Raw genomic sequence first — 25,487 nt, forward strand, 5'->3', positions numbered from 1 at the left:
TGACCATATGTGGGCGGTCAGTTGGTCTTAGGCGGGCACATGCTCTTGGAATGGAGGAGAAGTATGCACCTGACAAGTTAATACTAGAGCTGACCTGAAAAAATTTTCTCCAAAGCTGACTTGATTGTTGTAATAGTACTGGCGGCTAGGCCTCTCTCAATAGAGTTCTAAAGAACGAAATTGCCAGGTTCGTGGTCATTTTGTGGGCCTCTGATTCCTTCAGGAATTTGGCCAGTTTTTTTGACAGCTGAATCATATTGCCTGGGAGTTGAATCTCTTTTATCTGATTCTATAAATACAATGTTATGTGGATAGATACTCGCGTCCTTTTGGGCTGCAAACTTCATGAAGTCCATAAAGTTAGGGCATTCAGAATTCTTGAGGAAGCTGACACAGTTTGAGTTTGTACTATCTGTGTCAGTTTCGGGCGAGGGATCCGTTTGGGTCGGAGCTTCAATTCTAGAAGAAGCGGAAACCAGTTGCTTTTTGGCCACTTGGGTGCCACTAATGCTACTTTTCCTGTGAAGGATCGTAGCTTGTGCAAGACCTTCATCAGAAGATTTACTGGAGGGAATAGATAAATCTTCTGCCAGTTGTTCCAATCTATGGTCATCGCGTCTGTGGCATAGGCTAGAGGGTCCAGGTTGGGTGCCACATAACATGGCAGCTTGTGGTTGGATTCTGTGGCAAATAAGTCTACTTGAAGGTCCGGGATTTAGTTGTAAGTCCACTGGAATGAGTTCTTGTCCACGGACCACTCTGATTCTAGTGGAGTAGTCCTGGAGAGTGCGTCCGCGATCACATCTTGACACTTGCCAGGTGGGTTGCTGACAGGAGCCGATGACTTTTTGCCGTTAAAGAAAATATTGCAATCAGCACGTGATTCAGTTTGCTTGACCTGGAACCTCCTCTGTTTATGCAGTGTACCACAACTAGGCTTTCCGAGACTATCCTCACATGGCTGTTCCTGGCCGGAGTTAGTCGCTTTAAGGTTAGGAAAACTGCCATAGCTTCTAGCACATTGGTGTGGAACTGGCGGAACGTATCTGACCATATCCCCTGAACCTTCTTGTACTGTGAGTATCCCCCCCCCCCCCCCCCCCCCCCCCCCCCCCAGCCACTCAGTGACGCGTCTGTATGAATTGTCAAAGACGGCGGAGGGATTTGCAGTGGTACTGTCTTGGTCAGGTTCTTGTGCTTCGTCCATGGGCGCGAAGCCTCTTTACTAGAATGGGTGGAATTACTGAAATTTTGTCTCTGAGATTGATGTTGGCTCTTTTCCTCCAGACTCGATTGATATCTTTCAATCTGGCTCTTAGTAGACGTCTGTTATTAATGCGAACTGTAGCGAACCGAGGATTCTCTCTTGGGCACTCCGAGAGGCCTTCTTGTTCCTGAGGAACTGTTTGGTAGCCACTGCTATCTGCTTGGCCTTCCTGGGTGGAAGGGATAGCTTGTGCTTTACTAGGTTCCATTGGATTCCCAACCATTGAAAGTGGGAAGCCGGGTCCAGCCGAGATTTTTCCTTGTTTATCTGGAATCCCAGAAACTCCAAGAGCTCCAAATGAGCCAGTCGTCTAGGTAGGCTACCAACATAATCCCTTTGGTTCTTAGTTCTTGGATTATCGTCTCTCCTAACTTGGTGAAAATCCTGGGCGCGATATTGAGCCTGAATGGCATGACTTTGAATGTGTAAGCCTTGTTTCCTAGCCTAAAGCCTAGGTACGGAAAGAAGTTCCTTGCTATCGGGACATGATAGTAGGCGTCTGTAAGATCTATAGAGGTGGTGGCGGCCCCACAGGGAAGTAAGGTCCGCACCTGCGAGACCGTCAGCATACGGAACTTGTTGCAAAGAATGTATGAATTGAGCCTTGACAAGTCCAGAATCACTCTTCTTTTGTCTGACTCCTTCTTTGGGACAGTGAACAGACGTACTTGAAATTTTATTCTCCTCACTCTCTTTATGGCCTTCTTTTGTAGGAGATCCTTAGTATATTCTACCAGGTCCGTTGTTGGGATCTGGAAGAAGTTTATTGGTGGTGGGGGCCCTTTCTTCCACTTCCATCCCAGGCCCTTGGAGACTATACTGTGGGCCCAAGGACTGAAGGTCCAATGGTCCCGAAAGAGATATAATCTCCCTCCTACCTGCGGGCTCTCACTTGTTGGTTGCAGGTTTGTACCCTCTGCCTCCTCGGAAACCTCTACCCCTTGAGCCACCTCGTAGCCGGGAGCCACCTCTGGCCCTGCTACTACCCTACCCACATGCCTGTTGTAGCTACGAAATGATTCCCTAGCTTCGTAGGTGGGATTAAAGGCTGGGGAGGTTGAGGGTTGCTGTGCCGGTGGAGTTTGTAGCAGAACAAACTGCTGTTGTGGCTGTGCCTTCGATGTCGAGGGCTTACCAACTTGTGATACTAGGACCACCTGAACATTCGTCTGTGGTCGAGAGGGCTTGTAAGGATTGTATCTCCTTGACCTCTTCTTAGCTCTAGCTTGATGTCCGGGGGCTTCAAACTTCCACTTGAAGGGAAGTCCCCACCGGACCCGGAGGCTCTGGTTGGCCCTGGAAGCTTCTCGAGAGACGCTGTCCACTTCTGCCTGAGGGAACCGGTTCTCTCCCCAGATTGACACCTTTATCAATCTGTTCGGCTCATGTCTAATGGAAGTCTCCGCCAGGACGTATTTTCTGCAAGTTTGCCTTGCCATTCCAAAATCGTAAAGGTCTGACTGGAAAGTCTGTAGTAGACTTTTCGTCAAGACCTGGAATACCTGTTCGTCCCGGTACGTCGTGGCTAGCAACTCTGCCGAAGTAACGGAATTGATAGACCTTACCAGTCTCGACCTTGCCTCAAACTCTGCCTTGATCAAATTCTCCAGAAGTTTAGGCAGCTTCTCGGAGAACAAGGTAGAGGCACAATCCGCGTCCAGTTTACCTGCTCTAAACGTGGCCGGGGCTTCGTTCCAAAACTCCCTACTCGCAGGAAAGAGAAGAGAGGTAGCCTCTGTCTCTTTCAATGTCGGGAGGGGTTTGTCCTGTGCTATAGCCTGCAGAGTTAGTTCTGCTACCTTGTCGGTGCAAGGCAACGGAACTCGATCCGGGACCACAAACATAGTAATATGTGCCCTTGTTGTGGCGGGATCACAAAAAAAACAAGTAACCCACCCACATAAACTTAACCTGTCTGGCTATCAAACCCACCCTCAATCACACTTTCCACTTAACACTACAAAATACAGCAGGACAATTGACCCATACCTACATACAGAACAAAAAACACAAACAGGTACTCACCTCTGGCTTCTGCTACTCAGGGCTAGGCTGTGCTGTCCACTGGATATAGGCTATAGGCTAGCCAACACAACCACCGCCGACAACCAAGCACAAACCAACCCCCCCGAGACCCACAACCCCACAAAAACTCAATAACCCAACAAATCACTGCAAACGAGCACCAACCGCTTGGAAGAACACGACAACCACACAACTCACAGAAGCACAACAACCCGCCAAAACCAACACTGCCCCAACCACCACTAACAGACACCGAAAATGCACCAAAAACCTTCTTAACCTCACCACAACCAGACAGACACACGCACAACAACTTCACAACCCCAAAATCTATCAAATAACACACAAACAACGAAACACCAAAGGACAACTGCTGCCAAAACCGACACTGACTTGACCAGACGTCTCACTGTTTACGACTCTCGTAACAGACTTCCATTGACTTCCCACAAAGCGCCACAACAGACATACTTCCGACTGCCATCTAACCACTCCCATTCATTCTTCCACCAATCTCTCTCTCTCTCTCTCTCTCTCTCACACAACCTTTGGAGATGTTGTCAAATATAAACTATCATTACTCCTCTATATTGTGAGGTGTTAACCTGTTGTTAACGCACTCCCATTCGGTCAGGGTGCGTGCCCACACAGCTTGGGCTTGGTCCCTCGGGAAGATCACCGTCTCCTTTGGAACCTTGTCCACTCTGACTAGCGCGTGCTCCGCTAGTATGACAAACCCTGGAAAGGGAAATTGAGACCCGGCGGGAAAAGCTCAAAGTCCTCCAGTGGTCGGGTCCCGCACCCTTTGATGGTTAGCTTCCCATCTACGTATGGGGCATGGAAGGGGGGAAGCTTAGAGGCATCCGGCACCGCCATCGCCAACGCCGGAGATCCGGAGTGGAGAAATCCAGACATCATGCCCTCTAGAGGTTTGATTCTCTCAGCCACCATGTCAGAGACTGTTTGGCCAGAGACTTCGGACCCGGAGGCGTGTCGCAACGACTCGAACCTCTCGTCTACTGCCTCCCTAACCTTCGACAATAGAAGGCTAGCGAGCAGTTCATGGTCTATGCCGGACTCCGTTGCCTTGGATTTGGCGGACTTTGATCTCAATCCCTTAGGGGGGAGAGAATCCTTGGCAGCAGGCGACTTGTCAAAGAAAGTCGACGGCCGCGGAGCCGGAGATGACTCAGTCGCCGCTGACGGAGTCGGCTTTGATCCCTTGGGCAGGGATTTCAGTCTTATTTTTAACCTTGGGATGGACCAACCGTGAACCATCCCAAGTAGGGGCGGGCTTAGAGAAGCCCCGGAAAGAAGAGGAAGAAGAAGGAGTTGGACTAAGGAGACTACCTGCCTCGCTTACCTCCCCACTTACCTCCTCCATGGGTTCCGTGTGTAGATTGATGGCAGCCACATCCGCCATCAACTCCTCCTGGTCTTCTGGCAGGGGTGCCGTCTCCGGCCGGAAGGCGTCGATAATGGGAGCTGCCAGATGCGCTGGGACCGATGCCGAGGGGGACCCCTTGAACAAAAGGGAGCCCAGGCTGGCATCCAGGATGTAGGGGTGACCTGATGGCGCGTTCCTCCCATAGTCAGAGACCCAGCGCCTCAGGTCCGTCCTAGCGGTTTGGCGGGTTTCCTCGGCCGTCTGTCGGAGGGGAAAAGGAATTAACATTCCCGACATAGGAAGTCAGTTTGTAAACAATTTCATACACGGTTTATCACAATTTTCATCATGAAAAAGTTGTTAAGATACTTACCTGCTTATTTATGAGAAGGTTCACTGTCTCGTAACAGACGGTGCATGCTTCCGGGTGCCAGACCATGTAGGGGGGTTGTCCCTCCTCGCCTTCGAAGGGCACCGAACAGTTGGCGTGCGAGCGGCACACCTCGTGCCCAAAGGTCTCGCCAAGGGAGGCGGAGCACCCCGTCGACTGGCAGCGTACCTTCTGTAATTTGAATTATTAATGAGTATAAGCCTCAACGAGGGCCGGAGCTACTCCGGCGAGGGCATGCAACTTAAACTAGATAATGGTTCAAGTCTTACTCATTAACCCATTCAATTCACTGAATGAATTAAATTAATATCTTTAGATATAACTGCCTGCTCCTGATCCCGCTCCTGGGTTCAATGTAAGTCTGATACTTGAGATCTGATATCCGCCGGACCTGGGAGGAGGACGGACCTCAACTCTGTATGGCTGGCCGGACCAGAAGGCTACGTATTAACGTAGACGCCTACATGATCTCCCAAGATTGAGAACTGAGCTAGGGCCAGTGTAATGCAACACTCCGGTGGCGGATGTGAGGGTGAGTCACTCTCTGTCGGTAACCACAAGGGTCTGGAGCTGTTCACTGCACAGTCCCCCAAAGCTTAGCCTACTTGAAGTCTCATTTCTCCTTGTCCTAGCCACTGCCTGCGGAACGGACCGAGGTGGCGGATCAGGGAAAGGTAATTCTGTGTCTGAAGTTGCCTACCTCTACCAAGGGGGAGAGGGGAGCAAGACTCATATCCTAATTCCGCGGCTAGAGGGAGACCGGAGAAAGAGACTACAGAGCGGCGAAGCTACATATGTACAACCCGAAGCTATGTCCGTCATCTGGCGGCGCCGGGGGACTATACGTTCGGAACATAAGTACGTAATCTCTAGTACCCATCTCCCCCCCCTACACTCACCCCCTCCCTTCCCACTTATATGAGACTCAAGCGGCTGTTCCTCACTAAGAGAACTAGTGCCGCGAGTTATAAGGGTTTGGCTGAGCCGAGCGTAGCAGTGGATGGGGGGACGGGGGGTGGTATGAGGGGTGGTCGGTCGTAATCGCCTGGCCGCCTACCCAATCAGAGATGGCCACCTATTAGCGGTTGTGTGGACTACTACTGTAGGAGTGGTAGTGTGACTGGGCCTGTGGCCCGTCGTGGTTGGCATAGCAACCGGTTGGGGTGGCCCTCGATAGGGAGGCGTAGCCTACTACTAAAGGTTAGACTGAAGGAGGCTAGGCCAAGACGAATGTTAACCAGACCTTTTACGATACAGTGATACAGTATTGTGTAATGACAATAAATCAATATATACATACAGTGGTACCTCGAGATACGAAAGGCTCAACTTACGAAAAACTCGAGATACGAAAGCCAATTCGAAAAATTTAACGGCTCTACATACAAAAAGTTTTCAAGATACGAAAGGTTTCTGAAAGTCCGAGATTCGCCCGGATAACAATTTTGAAAATCGCGCCCCGCACCGCCATCTTAGTATACTAGTAGACTTGCCACCATCCTCCTGCTCTCCCATTGGTTCCTGATGCTAGTCACGGCCATGAAATCCTTCTCTCCTATTGGCCAGCGTCCCTCCCATCATGCATCTACTATGTACTCATGGTGGCGTGGCTCGGCCACTTGGTACCAGCATTGTTATAGTATGCACGCGGTATTCGTTTTCGGGATGGTCAATGTGTACGTATTTAAAAAAAAAAAGTGACCAAGATCTCTCACATGGGATAAGTGATCAAGGTCTCTCTCATGGGATAACTGGAAACTTTGCAAGGTTGGTAGAATCTCCACTCCCTGCTGAACAGAGGGTGTACCAATCATTTACAACATGCATACCAGTAGTACGTATAATCAAGGCACTTCAGTTTATGTTGAAGGTCAGCAGCCGAACATTCAGTACCCAAATCAGTTGCAGAGAGAGCATTTGGTTGAACAGGGTTTTGATGGACACCAGGGCCAAGAGAGTCATGAGGTGCAAAAAAAGAAAGTTGAAATTCTGTAAAAAAAAAAAAAAAACCTTTGTAAAGTAAAAAAAAAAGTTAGAAATCAAAAAAAGAAGAAAAAACAGCAGAAATTAAAGCAGCTTTTCATAAAGTGCAATCATTTGTAGAAGATACCCCCCGAAAAGGCTCACACAGGAACATTGTGAAAAGTAGGCAGAAGCAATCTTCCTTGGATAGTTACATATGTAGTACGTACGTATATTTTTTAGTGTACGTACGTACATATGTACAAAAAAAAAACGGCAGAAATTAAAGCCGCTTTTCATAAAGTGCAATCATTTGTAGAAGACACCCCCCGAAAAAGGGCTCACACAGGGAACATTGTGAAAAATGTAGGCAGAAGAAGCAAGCTTTCCTTGGATAGTTACGATGTACGTAGCCTCACTCCGATAAAGGTAAGGCTATTCCACATTTTACGTTACAGTAATATTCTTGTACACTAATATACACTTATTTACAGGTTTGCATTTTATTCTTAATTTAGGTATTGAATGGTTCAAATTGTTGTAGTATTTCATTGTTTATAGGTCAATTTAGCTTTATTATGAAATTTACTGGGGTGTTTTTGGTGGGCTTGGAACGGATTAACCATTTTACATGTAAAATGTGATCCAAGATACGAAAACTTCATGATACGAAAGGCACCTCGGAACGGATTAATTTTGTATCTCGAGGTACTACTGTAATTGATAACGAGGCACTATGGAAGAGTTGCAAGGGGTTTTTAAAATTATGGGGAATAACCGATATGGATCTAGCTTGTCTGTCCGAGATCGCTAGCGACTCGGATCGTTAGGCCAAATCTCCTCTAGGACATCGTTATGCAGACAGTAGCCCTCAACCAAACCTATCAAACTCAAATGTATTCGATTCAGATTGGCCAGGAGGATAGGTCCCATAATATGAATAGAGAGAGAGGGGCTCTCTATCATTGATATCCCCCCCTGAAGCGCATTAGCTTCATCAGGGGAAGAAGTATAAGGGTAACGGTTAGGCATGACTGATGGGGGCAACTCTTCCACCTCTTCAGTGAATTAATTGTACAGTTATATTTACATCTATTTGGTTCGTAAGAAAATAATTAATGCAAAATTACGTTAGGAAGAGAGAAAGAAATTCTAACTCTCTTGCCCCTACTATACAACAGACTGCTAATAGCCTATCAAAAACATGATGATTTAGTATTATGTCGAGATGGGGGGGGGGGTGCAAACAATATTTTGAACAAACTTTTGTCTAACCACAGACTTACCCCAGGGTATGTCATGAGCGTGTTCGGCACCTCTACGAACCAATAACTCTAATAATAACAGATGAACACCTAATTTTGGTATTAATGCACAATATCCTTTGATTTATCTTAAAATAGACAATATACGTGTGTACCAAAATTCCACGTGTTCTTGTTGATGCTCATAAAATGGCGGGGCACGCTGACGGCCCTGCAATCCTTTCTACAGGGCCGAAGGCCAATTTGGGAAGCCCAACAACCGTATAAGTTACGAAAACAGAAATTGGGGTACTCAACTTCGATGGAGTAGGAAGATCAGACGATGCCATCTCGAATAATCCTCTATTTCACACCAAAAATCAAGAGCACAAGAAAAAGCATGGCGCTAGTTCACTGTCTAAGACAGGATTGCAGATGGCGCTCGGGTCGGGTAGTAGTATCAGTAGTGAGGGGGAAGGAGTGGCCGCTGCAACGGCTCTCTCCATGAGAGGGATTTTGGAAAGGAATCCTCTAATTGGCAGAAAACCTGTGAATAGTGGCTTTCACTCGCCTTGAACTTTATACCCGACTCCCTTAGGGTGCTCGCATGAGGGTAGTAACCTCAGCATACCATGCTAGCTTTTTTCTCTGGTATATTTAGAATCTATTTATACTAGAAAAGTGAGCACCAGGATCCTTTTCACCGGCGAACACAGGTCGAACCCAGAAAATATTATGTTGCTGGATCACAAGCTAAGCAAACAAGCAAGCAAGACCTCCCCACATTTAATCAATCCTGGCTTACAAATTTCCCCCAGCCACACCATCCTCTTTACGTTACTTTAATTACTAAAAGGATACTTGGTTCAGCAAAGTAAAAAACAAATTTTCAAACACATTTACTCACCAGGAAACTTGACACAAGCAGGGCAAGAAGCTGTGCTTTCAACGCAGTATGGCCATCAAAAAACAAACTCCACCGCCACTAGCAAACCACCAGACACCAAAACAACTGTCACCAACAAACAGCTGAATACCAACACATAAAACACCAAACAAGCACCATGACCACACACCAATTCACAAACCTCAGACATGACGAATCCCTCACCAACTCGGCAACCACAGATGGACTGAAGCACGACAGAAGTCGATTACTGAATAACCCCCAAATTTTTGTGAAATGCACACGGACGACTGTACTGACTGACTGACTCTCACTCCGAATGACTTCTGTGACTGACTGCTTCAGACTGACTCCAAATGTTCGGCGACTGAGCCACTCAATGAGCCAACACATCAGCCAAACAAGCAGTTCACTCGTCAACCATCCTTTCATCATTCTCACCTTCTCTCTCTCTCTCTCTCTCTCTCTCTCTCTCTCTCTCAAGCTCTCCTTCTCTCATAACGAAAAAAACATGGGTACAAACCTTCCCCATACTAACAATAAAACAATAATAATAAACATAAAAATACAATATAATAAATACACAAAACATCCAAGATCCTTCCTATCACATCTGGCGAACGCAAACAACCCAACAGGCGAAACAACCAGCCGCTCCCTCTCTCTCTCTCTCTCTCTCTCTCTCTCTCTCTCTCTCTCTCTCTCTCTCTCTCTCTCTCTCAAGCAACCCTTGAGAATGTTGTCAAATACAACCAATTCATCAATTCCCCCATAGCTTTTCCCATTCACAACAGCTTTTGGTTTTTTGGGGTGCCTGGCGAGCCATTGGGCAGCATGGCAGTGAAACGGAGCTGAGATGTGGGTCATAGATGTCCTTCAGGAAAGCTATCTACTTCACTTTGAGTCTTATCCTCCCCTCACCAACACCCCACTCCACTTCTGCTCTTACATTCTCAGCTCATCATAGGGTCTAGCTAGCTCTCCAGGAGGAGTTTGCAGTGATGCTGAGAAAATGTTCTGTAGAAGTTGTGGCAGATTAGTCTCCAGGCTTATACAGCTGAATCTTTCTCATGAAGTCATTCTCCCTGACGGAAGTGAGCACCAAACTGGCTGTTTCCATCTTGAACTGAGTCTGATGAATGAATCGGTTCAAGGGAGAGAGATCAATGACTGGCCTCCAGTCCCCTGACTAAAGAATGACTTCATGCTTACGATGGACCTGAAGGATGTGTATCTTCAAATACCCATTCATCAGTCAGCTTTGTCCTTGGGGAAACAATATTCCAGTTCAGGTAGTACTTTGTTTTGCACTCTCTACCGCTCACCAGGTGTTCACACGATTGTTCACCCTTGTGTCAGCTTGGGACCATTCGCACGGGATATGTTTGTCGAGGTATCTCGCCAATTGGTTAGTCTTGGCAAAGTTTCATCTGCACTTGCTCCAAGATGGGGATTACCTTCCCCATCCTGTGACCAGGGGGATTGTGGTAAATCTCGAGAAGTTCGATCTTATACCCAAGGAGAGGATAAAGTACCTGGGCATTTTGAAAGATACGGCAGCAGCAAATCTACCTCTTGAACTCATATCAGTAAGTTCATGGAGGCAGCGCAAATGTTCCTGTCCCGGCAGGAATGACCAGCATGGGCATGGCATGTTGTTCTCTGCCACCTGTCGACCTTGGAGAAGCTGATCCCTCATGGGGAACTTCACCTTCATTCTCTTCACTAGAGAATGAAGGATTTCTGGTCTCTAGCCTGGGAAGAACCTGTCGGTGGCTGCTCAACAAGTTGTGTACCTCACCCGGCTCCTCTAAGAGGACAGGTAGCATCTTGCATAAGTTGCATGTGTGTGTGTGTGTGTGTGTGTGTGTGTGACTGGTCCTCTTCCCCTCCCTCTTTCCCTCAATCTTACCCTCACCTGCATCGAGCTGGCATGAAGCTGGAACAGGCACCGATGCAGATGAGTTTTCAATATAACTGGGTAACCATTCTATAATCTACAGGCATTCCCTGGTTATCGACAGCCTCAGTTACTGGTGACCTAGATTTATGGTGCTTATCTAGCGACAACGATTACTGGATTTTCGGCGCCGACATGCACCCATCCCCACCTAGCAGCGCTGCCAATCCCCACTTGGCAGCTTTGCCAATCCCCACTTTGTAGTGGTACTGATCCCCACTTGGCAGTAGTGCTGATCCCCACTTGGCAGCAGTGCCAATTCCCGGTTGTCGTCACCGATAGCAATTACAGTAGTACCTCAAGATACGAAAGGCTCAACTTACGAAAAATCCTAGTTACGAAAGCAAAGACGAAAAATTTTACTGCTCTACATACAAAAAGTTTTCAAGATACAAAAGGTTTCTGAAAGTCCGAGATTCGCCCCATAACAATTTTGAAACTCGCGCCGCACGCCACCATCTTAGTTATCGTAGACTCGCCACCATCCTCCTGCTCTCCCATTGGTTCCTGATGCTAGCCAAGCCATGAGATCCTTCTCTCTGATTGGACAGCATCCCTCCCATCATGCATCTTCTATACATACGTACTACGTGTTGGCGTGCTTTAGCTCGGCCACTTCGCACCCGAAACTTTACCGTACGCATTTGGCATTCGTTCGCTCCAACGATTTCGTTTAGTAACGTAAATTCGTTAGTGATTTCGTTGCAGTACATATTATCGTGTTGTGCGAAGACTGTATTATTACGTATTTGTGTAACTTTACTAAATTAACGTAGTCATGGGTCCCAAGAAAGTTGAAATTCACGGAAAGAAGCGCATGCTGTCTCTGGAGACAAAGATGGAGATCATAAAGAAGTACGAAGCTGGTATGCGATTGAGTGTGATTGCAAAGGAATACGGCCGTAATCCGTCAACAATAGGCACCATCCTTAAACAGAAGGATGCCATCAAAGCAACTACACCATTGAAGGGCATCACTATTTTGTCCAGCAAGAGGAGCCATGTGCACAACGAGATGGAACGGCTGCTCCTCATCTGGATAAAAGACAAAGAAATCGCTGGCGATACAGTAACGGAGACGGCAATCGCTCACAAGGCCAGTGCTATTTTCGGCGATTTGATTGCGCAGGCGGAAGACGAGGGAGGGGAAGGGACTTCAACGCCAACCCCAGAGTTCAAGGCTTCGCATGGCTGGTTCGAGAAATTCCGTAAACGGACTGGCATCCATTCGGTGGTGCGTCATGGGGAGGCTGCCAGCTCGGACACGAAAGCGGCCGAAGCATTTAAGAAGACTTTTGACGAGATGATGACCAAGGAAGGCTACAGTTCTCAGCAGGTTTTCAACTGTGATGAGACTGGCCTTTTTTGGAAAAAAATGCCTCGTCGGACGTACATCACGGAGGAAGAGAAGAAGCTACCCGGGCATAAGCCTATGAAAGACAGGCTTACGCTCGCACTTTGTTCGGACGCCAGTGGGGATTGCAAGGTAAAGCCCCTACTGGTGTATCACTCCGAGACTCCTCAAGCCTTCAAGGCCCACAAAGTGTTGAAGGAGAAGCTTCCAGTGATGTGGAGGGCTAATGCAAAAGCCTGGGTAACGAGGCTTTTGTTCACGGAGTGGGTAAATCTGTGTTTCAGCCCGACTGTGATGAGTTTTTTGCAAGAGAAGCGCCTCCCCCTGAAATGTCTGCTGGTGTTGGACAATGCCCCTCCCCACCCTCCTGGCCTCGAGGAAGATATCCTAGCGGAGTATTCCTTCGTTAAGATTCTTTTTCTTCCGCCCAACACCACCCCTCTCCTCCAGCCCATGGACCAGCAAGTGATAGCGAACTTTAAGAAGCTGTACACGAAACATCTTTTCAAGAGATGTTTCGACATCACCGATACCACAAACCTCACCTTGCGTCAATTTTGGAAGGAGCATTTCGACATCATCATTTGCATCCGACTCATTGACCTAGCTTGGCAGGAGGTTTCGAGGCGAACCTTGAATTTCTCGTGAAGGAAACTCTGGCCTGATGCTGTATCCGCCAGAGACTTTGAGGGATTCAACGTGGGCGAAGCTGGTGCTGCAGAGTCAGAAACAGTTGACGATCCCGAAACTGTTTTGGAACCAGATCTTGACGAGATCGTTGCACTCGGCAAGTCCATGGGGCTGGTCGTCGACGAGGACGACATCAACGACCTTCTCGAGGAGCACCAAGAGGAGCTTACGACGAATGACCTGAAGGAGTTGGAGGCCATGCAACTTAACGTCGTTCAAGTTCTCTAGCAGCGGCGAGGAAGAGGAGGAGGAGCCTATGACAATGGCAGAAATTAAGGATATTCTAGGTGCTTTTCATAAAGTGCAGTCGTTTATCGAAAAAAGACACCCAGAAAAGGCTCACACAGGTCGTATGCTTGCGCAGTTCGATGACGTTTGCCTGAGTCGTTTCAGGAACATTGTGAAAAGTAGGCAGAAGCAATCTTCCTTGGATCGTTATTTTTTAAAGAGGCCTTCAGCATTAGCGGGAGTAAGCAAAAAGGAAGAAGCAAGTGATAAAAAACAGAAAGTTGAAAGCAAAAAGGAAGAACCAAGTGATAAAAAACAGAAAGTTGAAAGCAAAAAGGAAGAACCAAGTGATGAAAAACAGAACGTTGAAAGCGGTGATGAAGTTGAAATTCTGTAAAAAAAAAAAAAAAAAAAAAAAAAAAAACTACGTAAAAGTAAAAAAAAAGTTAAAAATAAAAAAAAGAAAAATTTTTTTTTACGTAATTTCTAGATTTTTGTAAGTTAAGTGTTACAGTTTTGTTAAGGTGTTTCGTAAATTTTAGTTTTATAGTTTTCCTTAAATTTTTTATGTGTTTCCGTAAAGTTGAGGTGTACGTACGTACGTACGTTATCTGCCATTTGTCCTCCTCCTCTGCCGCCACTATCGGAAATAGCCTCACTCGAAAGGTAAGCTTCCACATTTTATGTTACAGTAATAATATTTCTTGTACACTAATATACACTTTATTTACAGGTTTTGGATTTTTATTCTTAATTTAGGTATTGAATGGTCCAAATTGTTGTAGTATTTCATTGTTTATAGGTCAATTTAGCTTTATTATGAAATTTACTGGGGTGTTTTTGGAGGGCTTGGAACGGATTAGCCATTTTACATGTAAAATGTGTTCCAAGATACGAAAAACTCATTATACGAAGGCCTCCTCGGAACGGATTAATTTCGTATCTCGAGGTACCACTGTATCACCAACTTTCAGTTGTCTGCGATTTTCGGTTGTCGTCACACCATCAGGAATGGAACCTCCCCCAATAACCAAGGACTGGTTGCATTGATGTATAGAGGCAACCCTCCCTCTCTCTAGCAAGCAGAGAGGGGGATAGACAATGCAAACCCATCGGTTGTACACGGCCTGTCCATTATCTCTGACACAACGGTGTGACGAATCCGAAAATCAGCAATAATAGTTCCGATCCCTGGTCATTGGCGCCTGACCTTGGTTAACTGCGCCGATAACCGATTCTCCGTACCACTGATGAGCGAGGATCGTCGCTGAAAATGTAGTTGTCGTCGTCACTAGAGAAGCCCCATAAAATCAGATCACTCGCTGATAACTGGGGACTGTGTGTATTGGAGAAGGTGCCCAAAAGCCTGACAATGAAACAAACAGTTGCTATACTTTGTTCATTGGTCAGAGGCACAGTCAGTCCTCTTACTCTGTCTCTTGACCAGGAAGAAGACCTAGGTGTGGCAAACTACCAGTCATTTGAGAGACTTACTTAGCTTCCTCCCTTAAGCAGTAAGTCTTCCTGTGGTAAACACCGAAAGGCTTGTATATTGTGTAGGAACAAATGACAAATTTTAAAAAGTAATTTTTATTTTTCCTAACTAGTATACAAACCAGAGGTTTTTATAAGTAAATGCCCACCTCATGCTACCCCTCAAGCTGACACCAAGCTTACATGGCCCGAAGGTAAAGTGACTCTACTGGTGGTGCGGGTGTGACTCCCACCTGGTCATTTGGTAGTTAACTACCGCGCCACCTTGTTAAAAGTTTAACAACTGGTTCCTGGCTGGGCTGAAGGCAACTCCTATAATAAAGACCTCAGGTTTGTACAGTTAGGAAAAAAGGATTTTGACTTAGGAAAAATCTATTTCTGGGCAATTGGTTCGTGTCGCCCAGCGAAATAATCCTTTAGTTCATTATTTCTTAGGTAAATGATCTAACAAATACCAGAGAATAAACAAAATAAAGAAGAGGTCAGTATAACTGACTCGCTCACCCAAATAAAAGAAGGGCGTCGGTATGAACACTAGGGCGAGTGAAACCACTACCACGAACTTCTTGTCATTTAGAAATTTCCCACAACAACATCCCTCAAGGAGAGAGCCGACCCACAGAACGGGGCAGCAACTACTACTACTACAACCCACGCCAAGGTGACTGCCGCGCCTCTGGTGGCCATCCTGAAGTTAGCAATCAATCTTGAGCAAAGGGTTGGGAAGAGGTGGGATTTCGCTGGGCGACACAAACCAATCGCCCAGAAATAGATTTTTCCTACGTCAAAATCCTTTTTCTGGGCTCAGTTCGTCTCGCTGAGCGAAATAATACCAGAGAATTAGCACAAGATTGAAAATAAAGAGGGTCTCAATAAAACTAGGAATTAACTCAATACTATAATTGTAACAAAATTGAAATATTCATACAAAATCTTCAGACAATTCTGAGTAAAGAATAATAACTAAATGTAACTTACAACTATAAATATTTACAAAGTATTTACATAAGTACAGGTATGAATATGAAAATTAACATGTGTGTGGAAAATCTTAACATAAATAACACTCTCAATAAGTTTTATAGATACAAATCCAAAAGACAATAAACCATTGATAATGGGAGTGTGGAACCCTAGCATAAAAATAAGGGGACCACACTCTTAATGCTAATATATACAACCAATTGTGGGTGACCCTAGCATAAAAATAAGGGACACCCACTAGACAATCATAAGAGCAGCTAAGACTCAAGAGCAAGTGTAGAGTAATATGGTAGGTTAGACAAACTGTTGGGTGAGGTAGGTAGAAAGGAGATCTGGATCTTCAACTGTACTACTAGGCAGAGTCAGGGGAAACTATGTTACCCGCTGCAACTGCTGAAAATTTCAGAGATTCCAAAGACTTCAAGTAGTGACGTTTAAATACTGTCGGCGATTTCCATCCAGTATATTTTTTCAAATCATCAAAGTTCATATGTTGAAAATAATTGATTGAGGTGGCCACTGCCCTGACATCGTGTGCCTTAGGGAAAGATTCAGGGTTAGCTTGTTTAATAAAGTATAGGATTTGTTGCCTAATACCTTTAATTGATAAGGTACCACCTTTTTCTCTCCTAAAGAGGGGACCCCGAAGAGGAGGAGGATGTCCTAGACAGAAAGGCTCGTAAGGTCATCACTGGACAAAGAGAAAGGTTCTTGGGGAAGGGGAATGACTTTCCATGGTTCCCACCTCAACAAAGGATCCTCATTTTTTGCTAAAAAGCTGCGATCCGGAGAAAGCAGAACTTCTCCTGAAGGAAGAAATTCTACATGACCCGAATCTCTGGATAGCGCCGACAGTTCCGAAATTCTAGCTCCTGAAGCCAAGCTTAATAAAAATAAAGTTTTTCTTAGGAGCATTATGAATGAACATGTCGTATTATCTGTATCTGAAGCCAGTTTTAGAACATCATTTAGAAACCATGACAGTGAAGTAGGCCTTACGGAAGGTCTAAGTCTAGCACAAGCCTTGGGAATAGACGAAAAGTAAGAGTCTGTTAAGTCTATATTAAAACCCAACTGAAACATCTTCTTCAAGGCTGACTTGTTTGTCGTAATAGTGCTAGCTGCGAACCCTTTTTCAAATAAGGACCTGAAAAAGGATATAGCTGAGTTGATTGTCATGATTTTAATGTCCGATTCTCTCAGGAAAGATGCCAACTTTTCAACTGCAGCATCATACTGCCTCAAAGTTGAATCCCTTTTATCTGATTCTAAGAAGAGGATATTTTGTGGATCTACATTTGCATCCCTCTTGGCCGCAAACTTCATGAAGTCCATAAAGTTAGGGCTTTGAGAATTCCTGAGGAAGCGAACACAGTCTTCATTTGTACCGACTGGGAGAGTCTGGGATTGGGAATCCGAAGGGGACGAAGACCCAATTCCAGCAGCAGGGGGTACCAGTTGCTCTTTGGCCAGTCCGGAGCTACTAGAGCTATCTGACCCTTGAAAGTCCTGAGTTTGTTCAGAACTTTCAGGAGAAGATTCACCGGAGGAAAGACATAAATCTTTTCCCAGTTGTTCCAGTCTATGGACAGAGCCGTCTGTGGCATAGGCCAGAGGGTCCAGGTTGGGAGCCACATAACAAGGAAGTTTGTAGTTTGCTTGAGATGCAAACAGATCTACTTGCAGGCCTGGAACCCTCCGGAGTATCCATTGGAACGAACTGTTGTCCAGCGACCATTCTGACTCCAGTGGAACTGAACGGGATAGAGCATCTGCTATGACATTTCTCACTCCGGCCAGATGGGTGGAGGAGAGGTGCCAACCGAACTTGTCCGCCAGGGAAAAGATGGCTACCATGACATGATTCAGGTGTCTTGACTTGGAGCCTCCCCTGTTTTTGTAGTGAACTACCACTGCGCTGTCCAGAACTACCTTTACATGAGAGTTCTTTGGTGGAAGTAACCTCTTCAGAGTCAGGAACACTGCCATTGCTTCCAATACATTTATGTGGAGCTGGCGGAATTGGGGTGACCATGTTCCTTGAACTTTCTTGAACTGAGAATATCCTCCCCAGCCGCTTAATGAAGCGTCTGTGTGGATAGTAATTCCCGGAGGAGGGAACTGAAGAGGTACTGACATGGACAGGTTCTTCAACTTTGTCCAAGGGCGCAGACGATTCCGGAGAATCTGTGGTATTGCTGACAACTTGTCCCTGGATCTGACATTTGCTCGTGAGCGCCAGATCCTGGTTAAGTCTTTCAGTTTGGCTTTCATCAAGATGTTTGTCACTGAGGCAAACTGAAGGGAACCTAGGATTCTTTCCTGGTTTCTCCTTGAAGCATATTTGTACCTTAGAAATTGCTTCACTGACTTCACTATTTCTTTCCTCTTGGCTATTGGAATCGACAGAGTGTGAGAAGATAGATTCCATTGAATGCCCAGCCATTGAAAGCTGGACTCCTGAGTGAGTCTTGACTTTGTCCTGTTTATCTGGAACCCCAGATATTCCAGGAACTGAATGACCTTCTTTGTGGCTTTGCGGCATTCCTCGACTGTTGGTGCCCAAATCAACCAGTCGTCGAGGTACGCTACTACCATTATCTCTTGAGACCTTAGTTGTTGAACAACTACTTCCGCCAACTTAGTGAATACCCTGGGTGCTACATTCAGACCGAAGGGAACTACCTTGAAGGAGAATGCTTGGTCTCCCAAGGTAAGGGCGAAAGTGTCTTGCAATAGGGATATGATAGTATGCGTCTGTAAGATCGATAGAGGTGGTGACGGCCCCACGGGGAAGTAAGGTCCGCACCTGCGAGATAGTCAGCATTTTGAACTTGTTGCAGCGAATGGCCTAAGTTTAAAACTGGGGACAAGTCTAAGATTACCCTTCTTTTTAATGAGCCTTTCTTTGGCACGCTGAATAAGCGACCTTGAAACTTTAATCGCTTGACTCTCGCTATTGCTCCTTTCTGAAGGAGCTCCTCTGCATACTCCGTCAATTCCTTCGATGGAAGTTGAAGGAACGGTCTGGGTGGAGGGGGGCCTGCGATCCAACTCCAACCCAGGCCTTTCGACACAATACTTTGTGCCCATTTGCTGAATCCCCACCGATGCCGGAAGAGAAACAGCCTCCCTCCTACCTTGGAGATCTCACTGCTGCTGAGTCGAGTGACCTCCTCAGCCTCCACGGAAGTGCTTTCCCCTGTTAAGCGACCTTCCTGATCCTCTCTGACGAAAGGATCCTCTAGCTCTACCTCCCCTGGCGAACCGGTCAAAGTGTTGGAAGGCTTGGCCCTCGAACACCTGGTTAAAGGCCGGGGAGACTGCATAGGACATGGAAGGCTGAGCTTGAGGGGAAATTAGGTAGATTGGTTGAGCCTGGGCCTTCGACGTAGAAGGCTGCCCTGGCTGAGCGACCGGCACCGCCGACACAGCCTGACTGAAGTGCTGAGGCTTCTTCTGGTAAGGCTGAAACCGTTTGGTCTTTTTCAGTTTCTTGCCTGTAGAAGACGGGTCTTGACGCCTCTTAGCGGAGAGGCCCCAACGGTCTTTGAGGCTCTGGTTGAGCCTCGTCACCTCGCTTTGAACCTCCCTAACCATCGCCGCTTCAGGGAAGAGGTCCGCCCCCCAGATGTTGGAGGAAAGCAACTTATTCGGCTCATGCCGAATAGTTGCTTCCTGGAGGACATGCTTACGACAGTTGACCCTTGCCGTCACAAACTCGTACAAGTCCGATTGGACCGTACAAGTCTGTGATTTGGTCAACAATTTGAAAAGCGGCTCCGAAGCGTAAGATATGGCCGCTACCTCAGTCATTGCCATGGTGTTGATAGACCTGGCCAGTCTAGTTTTAGCCTCAAACTCGGCTTGAATGAGGCTATTGGTAAGTCTTGGAAGCTTCTCACCGAACTGGTCCATCGCGCAGTCCGGCTTGAGCTTGCCTACCGAAAAAGTATTCGGCAGGTCCTCCCACAAATCCCCAAGCGAAGGGAGCAAAGGTGATGTGGGGTCTGCTTCCCTCAACTGTGGCAAGGGCTCTCCCTTTAAGCCAGCTGGGATGGTAACGCTGGCGATCTTAGTTAGGAAAGGGAGAGGAGTCTCTTCCTCCATCGTAAAGATGGTGAAAGGACTCTTAAATGCCTGGATTCTGGTGTTGGAGCAGTCCATCTCATCCAGACACCGGAGCCACTCTCTCTGAGCCTGGTCCCTGGAGTACAGCACTGTCTCTCTAGGAACCTTATCCTCCCTGTTCATAGCGGCCTCCGTCAGCCTGGCGTAGCCAATGAACGGAGGCTGAAGATTCTCTGGGTAAAACTCGAAGTCTTCAATCCTTCGAGTACCACACTCCGGGATGGAAATGAACCCGTCCTGGAAAGGGGCGTAGGAAGCCACTCTCCAGGGGTTGTTCATTGAGAATGGAGGAAGAGAATCATGGGGAGGGAGCTGAAGCAGGCCTACGCCAGGCGCCGGGGAGGCAGCTTGAGGGGCCTGATTGAAGCCGGACATTAGGTTTTCTTGAGTGGCAATCCTGTCCGACAGTTGTGAGAACATCTGCTCCATACTTGTCCTCAGAGAGCCTACCAAGTCTCCCATCTGCTGCATCATCCCGACGGAGAAAGCGTTGGGATCGAAGCTAGGAGTAGATGTTGACGTGGATGGATAACTTGCTAGAGGTACCGAAGGGGAAGGAGAGACCACTGACTCCGCCGGAGTACGGGGTCTCTCCTTGGAGGACTTGCTCTTCGAAACTCTAGAGCCCGAAGCAGATGACTTACCCTTCTCTGCTCCGGGATTAGAAGCCGAAGACTTACGAGATGACGACGCCGAAGAAGTCTTTTTAGACGACGACGTCTTTGTCAGGGTTTTCTGCGCCCTGTGACCCTTCACTTTAGGGACCACAGAAGCGCTGGGCGTAGTATACGAGAGCTCAGCTCCCGTAAAGCCCTGGAAGGAAGCAGGAGAAGCAGCAGGGAAAGAAGATCCAGTGGCGCCCAAGGGAAGCCCTTGAGCGTCCAACGTACCTACCTCGACCAACAGGTCGTCTACACCTACCATCGGTTCTACATTTAAATCCAAAGTGGCGACCTCCGCCGAGATGTCCTGGCCTGGTTCCTTCATACACTGGGCGACCTGCTGCTGGATCGCCGTCATCGTCGGGGCTGCCTCCGCCGGGTCGACGTACCCCGTCGACTTGCCGCCGGGGAACAGCAGGACAGCCATCCTCTTCTCCAGGATGTAGGGCTGTCCCTTGGCGGCGTTCTTGCCGAAGCCGCCGACCCAAGCCCTCAAGGTTCCAAGGGCGGTCTCTCTAACCGCGGCAGCCTGGAAGAGAGGGTGTCTGTTAGATTTTAGTTTAAAGTTGAGGGTCAACCTTAGACTAAAATAGGCTTAAGACTAGACAGTACCAGCATATATTTCACAATATTATGGGGAACTTAAGCTTAAAATATATTTCAAAACTTAAGCTTAAGACATAATTCAGAATTTATATTGTATGTATATACTGATGGAAATACTTACCCCGTCCAAAAACTGACTCACAAGATCATAGCAGATCGTACATGTTTCGTGGAACCAGACCTGCAAATTCCCGTGAGGAGTCGCACACGGAGCATGAGACCTGCAGACCTCATGCCCACAGGGGTCCTGGAGTACAGCGTTGCACCCCGGGTGCTCACAGTTGGTAGTCTGTAAGTGGAAGGATACATGAGTATCGATATAACACTCACAGGGCTACTCTAGTACTCCGTTGCATGCCGGAGAATGATAAATTTTTGGGCATAACCCCTCCCCTACCGCCTTAATAGGCATAAATGAGGGCTCCAGTGTATGCCGGAGAAGGAAAACAGTAAGGCAGGGGAGGGACCCAGCTTAAGATAACTTATAAATAACTTATAATTAACTTAAGCATAAAACAGTAACATAAAATCCGGAGGACGACTCCGAATCGCGGCGCTGTCCGACTCCGCCGGCTACGCCGGAGAGACGGAACGGTGAAAAGCAAAAGAGACCAACTGGAACGCTTACACTCCGCCGGTAGGCGGGGCTACCGTACCTCCCTCCCCCGTAATCGATGGGGCTCCAGGAAAGAGAACAAAGATCTGACACCACAGGGAAGGAGGCGAGGAGGGGCGAAAACAGTACCCGAGCATACAGCAGAGCGCCGGAGCAACAAAGGCGGGGGGAGGCCAACCCCCCGACTCCGCCACCGCGAAGCACCGCCGAAGCAGGGAGACAAGGTCACTCCCAGCCAAGTGTCTGTCCAGACTTCCCTACTCCCTCCGCGTAGGGAGAGAGGGAGTCGGGCCCGGATGGAGCGAGCAAGGACAGACCTCCCTCCCCCCTACTCTATGGGGAGAGCGGGGGGAGGGCAAGGCGACTGGGACGGGCGTCTGGCTGTACCGCGATCACAGGGTGACCACGGTACGATAACACAACACAATCAACGAAATCGGTAGCCTAGGCTAATGCAACCAAACTGATCAGAAAGATGCAACAAACGTGATGCAACAAAACTGATAAGGATGCAACAAAACTGAAGAGGACCATGGGACCACTGAAACCTAGGCTAAGTGAACGGACCAGACGCCCTAGGCTAATCAAAACACAATAAATAAAATAAAAGTAGGGGAAAATAAAATATAGTAAGAGAAAAAATCCAGGAGTGTACGACTAACCCGAAAGAAAGTCTACCACTCAAAGCTAGCCTGGGCCGATACGAAGAGCGATGGCTAGGGTCTGGATAGAAAAAAGTGAATGCCTATGTAAGGTAGAGAGACATGCATGCATGACCTAAAACCAAGGCAGGCTAAATCCCCTAACAATATCATAATAAAAAAGGGCTAGAGACGCACGATAAAAATAAGGGAAAAGTTCCAGGTATGGGAGACCGAGAACCAACCCGCCATGAGGCAGAACAATGCCGCCATGCTTCCGACCGGGAACCTGTATTTATACCTAAAAAACGGCAAACACAGGCTCGAGGAAGGAACGAACTAAATAGGAACCTTTCGGAATACTTAACTTAGCTGCGATAGCCGAACGTTCCATGGTGGCGAAAAAATATGCGAACAAAGCACAAAAAACAAGAGCAAAAGAAACGCATGTGTCTCTTGGCCTGCTAACATAAAGGATGTCCACCAGAGGCGCGGCAGTCACCTTGGCGTGGGTTGTAGTAGTAGTAGTTGCTGCCCCGTTCTGTGGGTCGGCTCTCTCCTTGAGGGATGTTGTTGTGGGAAATTTCTAAATGACAAGAAGTTCGTGGTAGTGGTCTCACTCGCCCTAGTGTTCATACCGACGCCCTTCTTTTATTTGGGTTAGCGAGTCAGTTATACTGACCTCTTCTTTATTTTGTTTATTCTCTGGTATTTGTTAGATCATTTACCTAAGAAATAATGAACTAAAGGATTATTTCGCGCAGCGACACGAACTGAGCCCAGAAAATACAAATTAATACTCTTAAAATTTGTCATATTTTGAAAAATATATTTTTGGCAAACTTTTTTCTAAGTGACAAGCATTGCTTTTTATTTGCAACAAATGAGGCTGTTTCTTTTATCCTCAGGACATATTGGAATTTGTTGATGTATGCCATGAGACTTTTGTTGGTAATCTCTGGCTTGTAATCTCCTCATACAAAGAAATGTTTCTTCGCACACCTGAGGAAGGTGGAAGGTGAGATTTACAATTTTTATCATAGATTTGTGCACACTACATATCTTTATAGGAAAGCTTATTTTATTTTAGGCCTTAGTTGCTTGTCATTCTAGCTGAATTGAGAATATGTTTTTGTACTGAAATTTTGCTGTTAATGTTTGCCATTTTTGGAAATTACATTGTTTACAGTGGCTCATCGGGTATGGCAGTGGAAAAACTACGTGTTTTTGTTGCTGGATTGGTGGAGCAGTATGTAGCAGTTGTTGGTGTCAGGGTTGCTGCAGAACCTGATACTGCACATTATGCTCAACTTACCACTGCTTTGGACAAGTTTCATCGCCGTCTTCATGCCATTACCCAGCTCCTTCCCAATACAAATTTTGGAGAGTAAGTTACTTTCTTCCCAGAAGTGTTATTTTATATATATTTTTTAAATACATCTGTTGTTTTTGTTTGGAATATTTTTACATTTAAGTCTGTCAGTATGATATCTTTTGTAAAGATCTCTTATTATACTCGTGCATCATATAAGTACATTATTATGATGAAATGGTTCTTGGTATGGTACTTACACAGATCATGCAAAAATTATAGTACAGTATTTATATGCTGGTGTATAAGTCAACATTTGAAACCTAAAAATACCTCTCCAAAACCAGGGGTTGCCTTGTACACTGAATATAAAATGTGAACTCGTTTCTACACAGTATACAAACCGTCAGTCTTTATGTAAGGAAAATGCTTCAGCGCAGTGGAAACGGCCATTGAACTTTTAAGCAAGGTTTTTATGACAGATGGTAAGCATTCACTTTGCTTTTGGCTGCCATGTGTGCAGAGCTGTGTATCTATTCTGCCCTGCCAGCTATTTTGCTTTGTTTTTTGTTGATGGGATCAAGCTGTTTGTGCTATATTTCTTTGTTTGTTCGTTTGTAATAATTGTGTTATGCAAACCCACAAATCATCCAACCTTGAGCAGAAGGGCGGGCCATGAATGTCTGCCCAGGCACTGCCTCTAGACCATGCACTTATTACCGCTCCCCATTGATATTGTCCTCTGCACTAGTTGCAGAGAACATGACTGTAACCTTGACTCTTATGTGTGCCGAGTGTCGTCTCTGGTCTCCTGTGCAATGGGTGAAGTTTTGCATAGGAGGAAATACAAGAAGAAGGCTTCTAAGGCATCATGTGGGGGTAATATGCCCCTGATGGCTCCATTGGTTGACAACCCTTCTTCCTGTTTCCTTCCCCCTGTGAAGCTTCCACGCCTTGCTGTCACTCCTGTGGGAGCAATCTCCCCTTTGTTGTCTTCTCTTGCTTTGTCAAGTGAAAGTCAGCATTGGGGGCCTGGTGATCAGGATGACCTCTGCTTGGTAGTCTCTGTTCATTCAGAAGGGGAGGAACCCCTTCGGAGTAATAGGAGACTGCCGTCCCTAACTTGACTTTTGCTTCTTCAGAAGAAACCAAGAAACTCCAGGAGACTTGGCTCTCTCTGGACCTCGCTGCAGTCACCTGAGGACCTCTCGTGCTCCTGTGATGTCCTCAGTGATCCATGCTCCTTTCACTGCCACCGCTATGTCTGTTATGATGACTGCAATGGCAAAGATGTCAACGAGTGTAATGACTCATGCACCGCCTTTAATAACCCCTGCTGTGGTTTACCCTACAGTAGCCCATCCTTCTGCTTTGCTTGGTGCTCCCTCTTCCATCGGGAATCAGTTACTCCTTAATCTCTTGAAGAAGTCTGCTGCTGCCTGCTCACCTTCCAAAGCTTACCAGCAGAGGAAGAAGAGGGTTGCTTCTCCCACCCCAAAGAAGTCCCGTCAGTGGACCTCCAAGGGGCTGCCTCCCTTCACGGGGAAGACAGATGGACCTCTTGTTAACTCTCCCCCCGTCTCCTGACTCAGGGGCTGTTTCATGGGTATCAACGAGACCTTGTGA

At 46.8% G+C, this 25,487-nt stretch overlaps 1 protein-coding gene across 1 annotated transcript in view; it reads left to right on the forward strand.

Annotated features, from left to right (window-relative positions):
* Nucleotides 1–23,964, forward strand: part of LOC135215090 (vacuolar protein sorting-associated protein 51 homolog) — a 46,879-nt gene extending 22,915 nt beyond the window's left edge. The window contains exons 2-3 of the mRNA XM_064249560.1: nt 23,458–23,567; nt 23,739–23,964. Coding sequence (XP_064105630.1) covers nt 23,458–23,567; nt 23,739–23,940 — 312 coding nt within the window. The 3' untranslated portion in view covers nt 23,941–23,964. The remainder of the gene's footprint in view (nt 1–23,457; nt 23,568–23,738) is intronic.
* The last annotated feature ends 1,523 nt before the right edge of the window (nt 23,965–25,487 follow it).

This window comes from Macrobrachium nipponense, chromosome 5 (genome assembly GCF_015104395.2).
Source record: "Macrobrachium nipponense isolate FS-2020 chromosome 5, ASM1510439v2, whole genome shotgun sequence".
In the NCBI taxonomy this organism is placed as follows: domain Eukaryota; kingdom Metazoa; phylum Arthropoda; class Malacostraca; order Decapoda; family Palaemonidae; genus Macrobrachium; species Macrobrachium nipponense.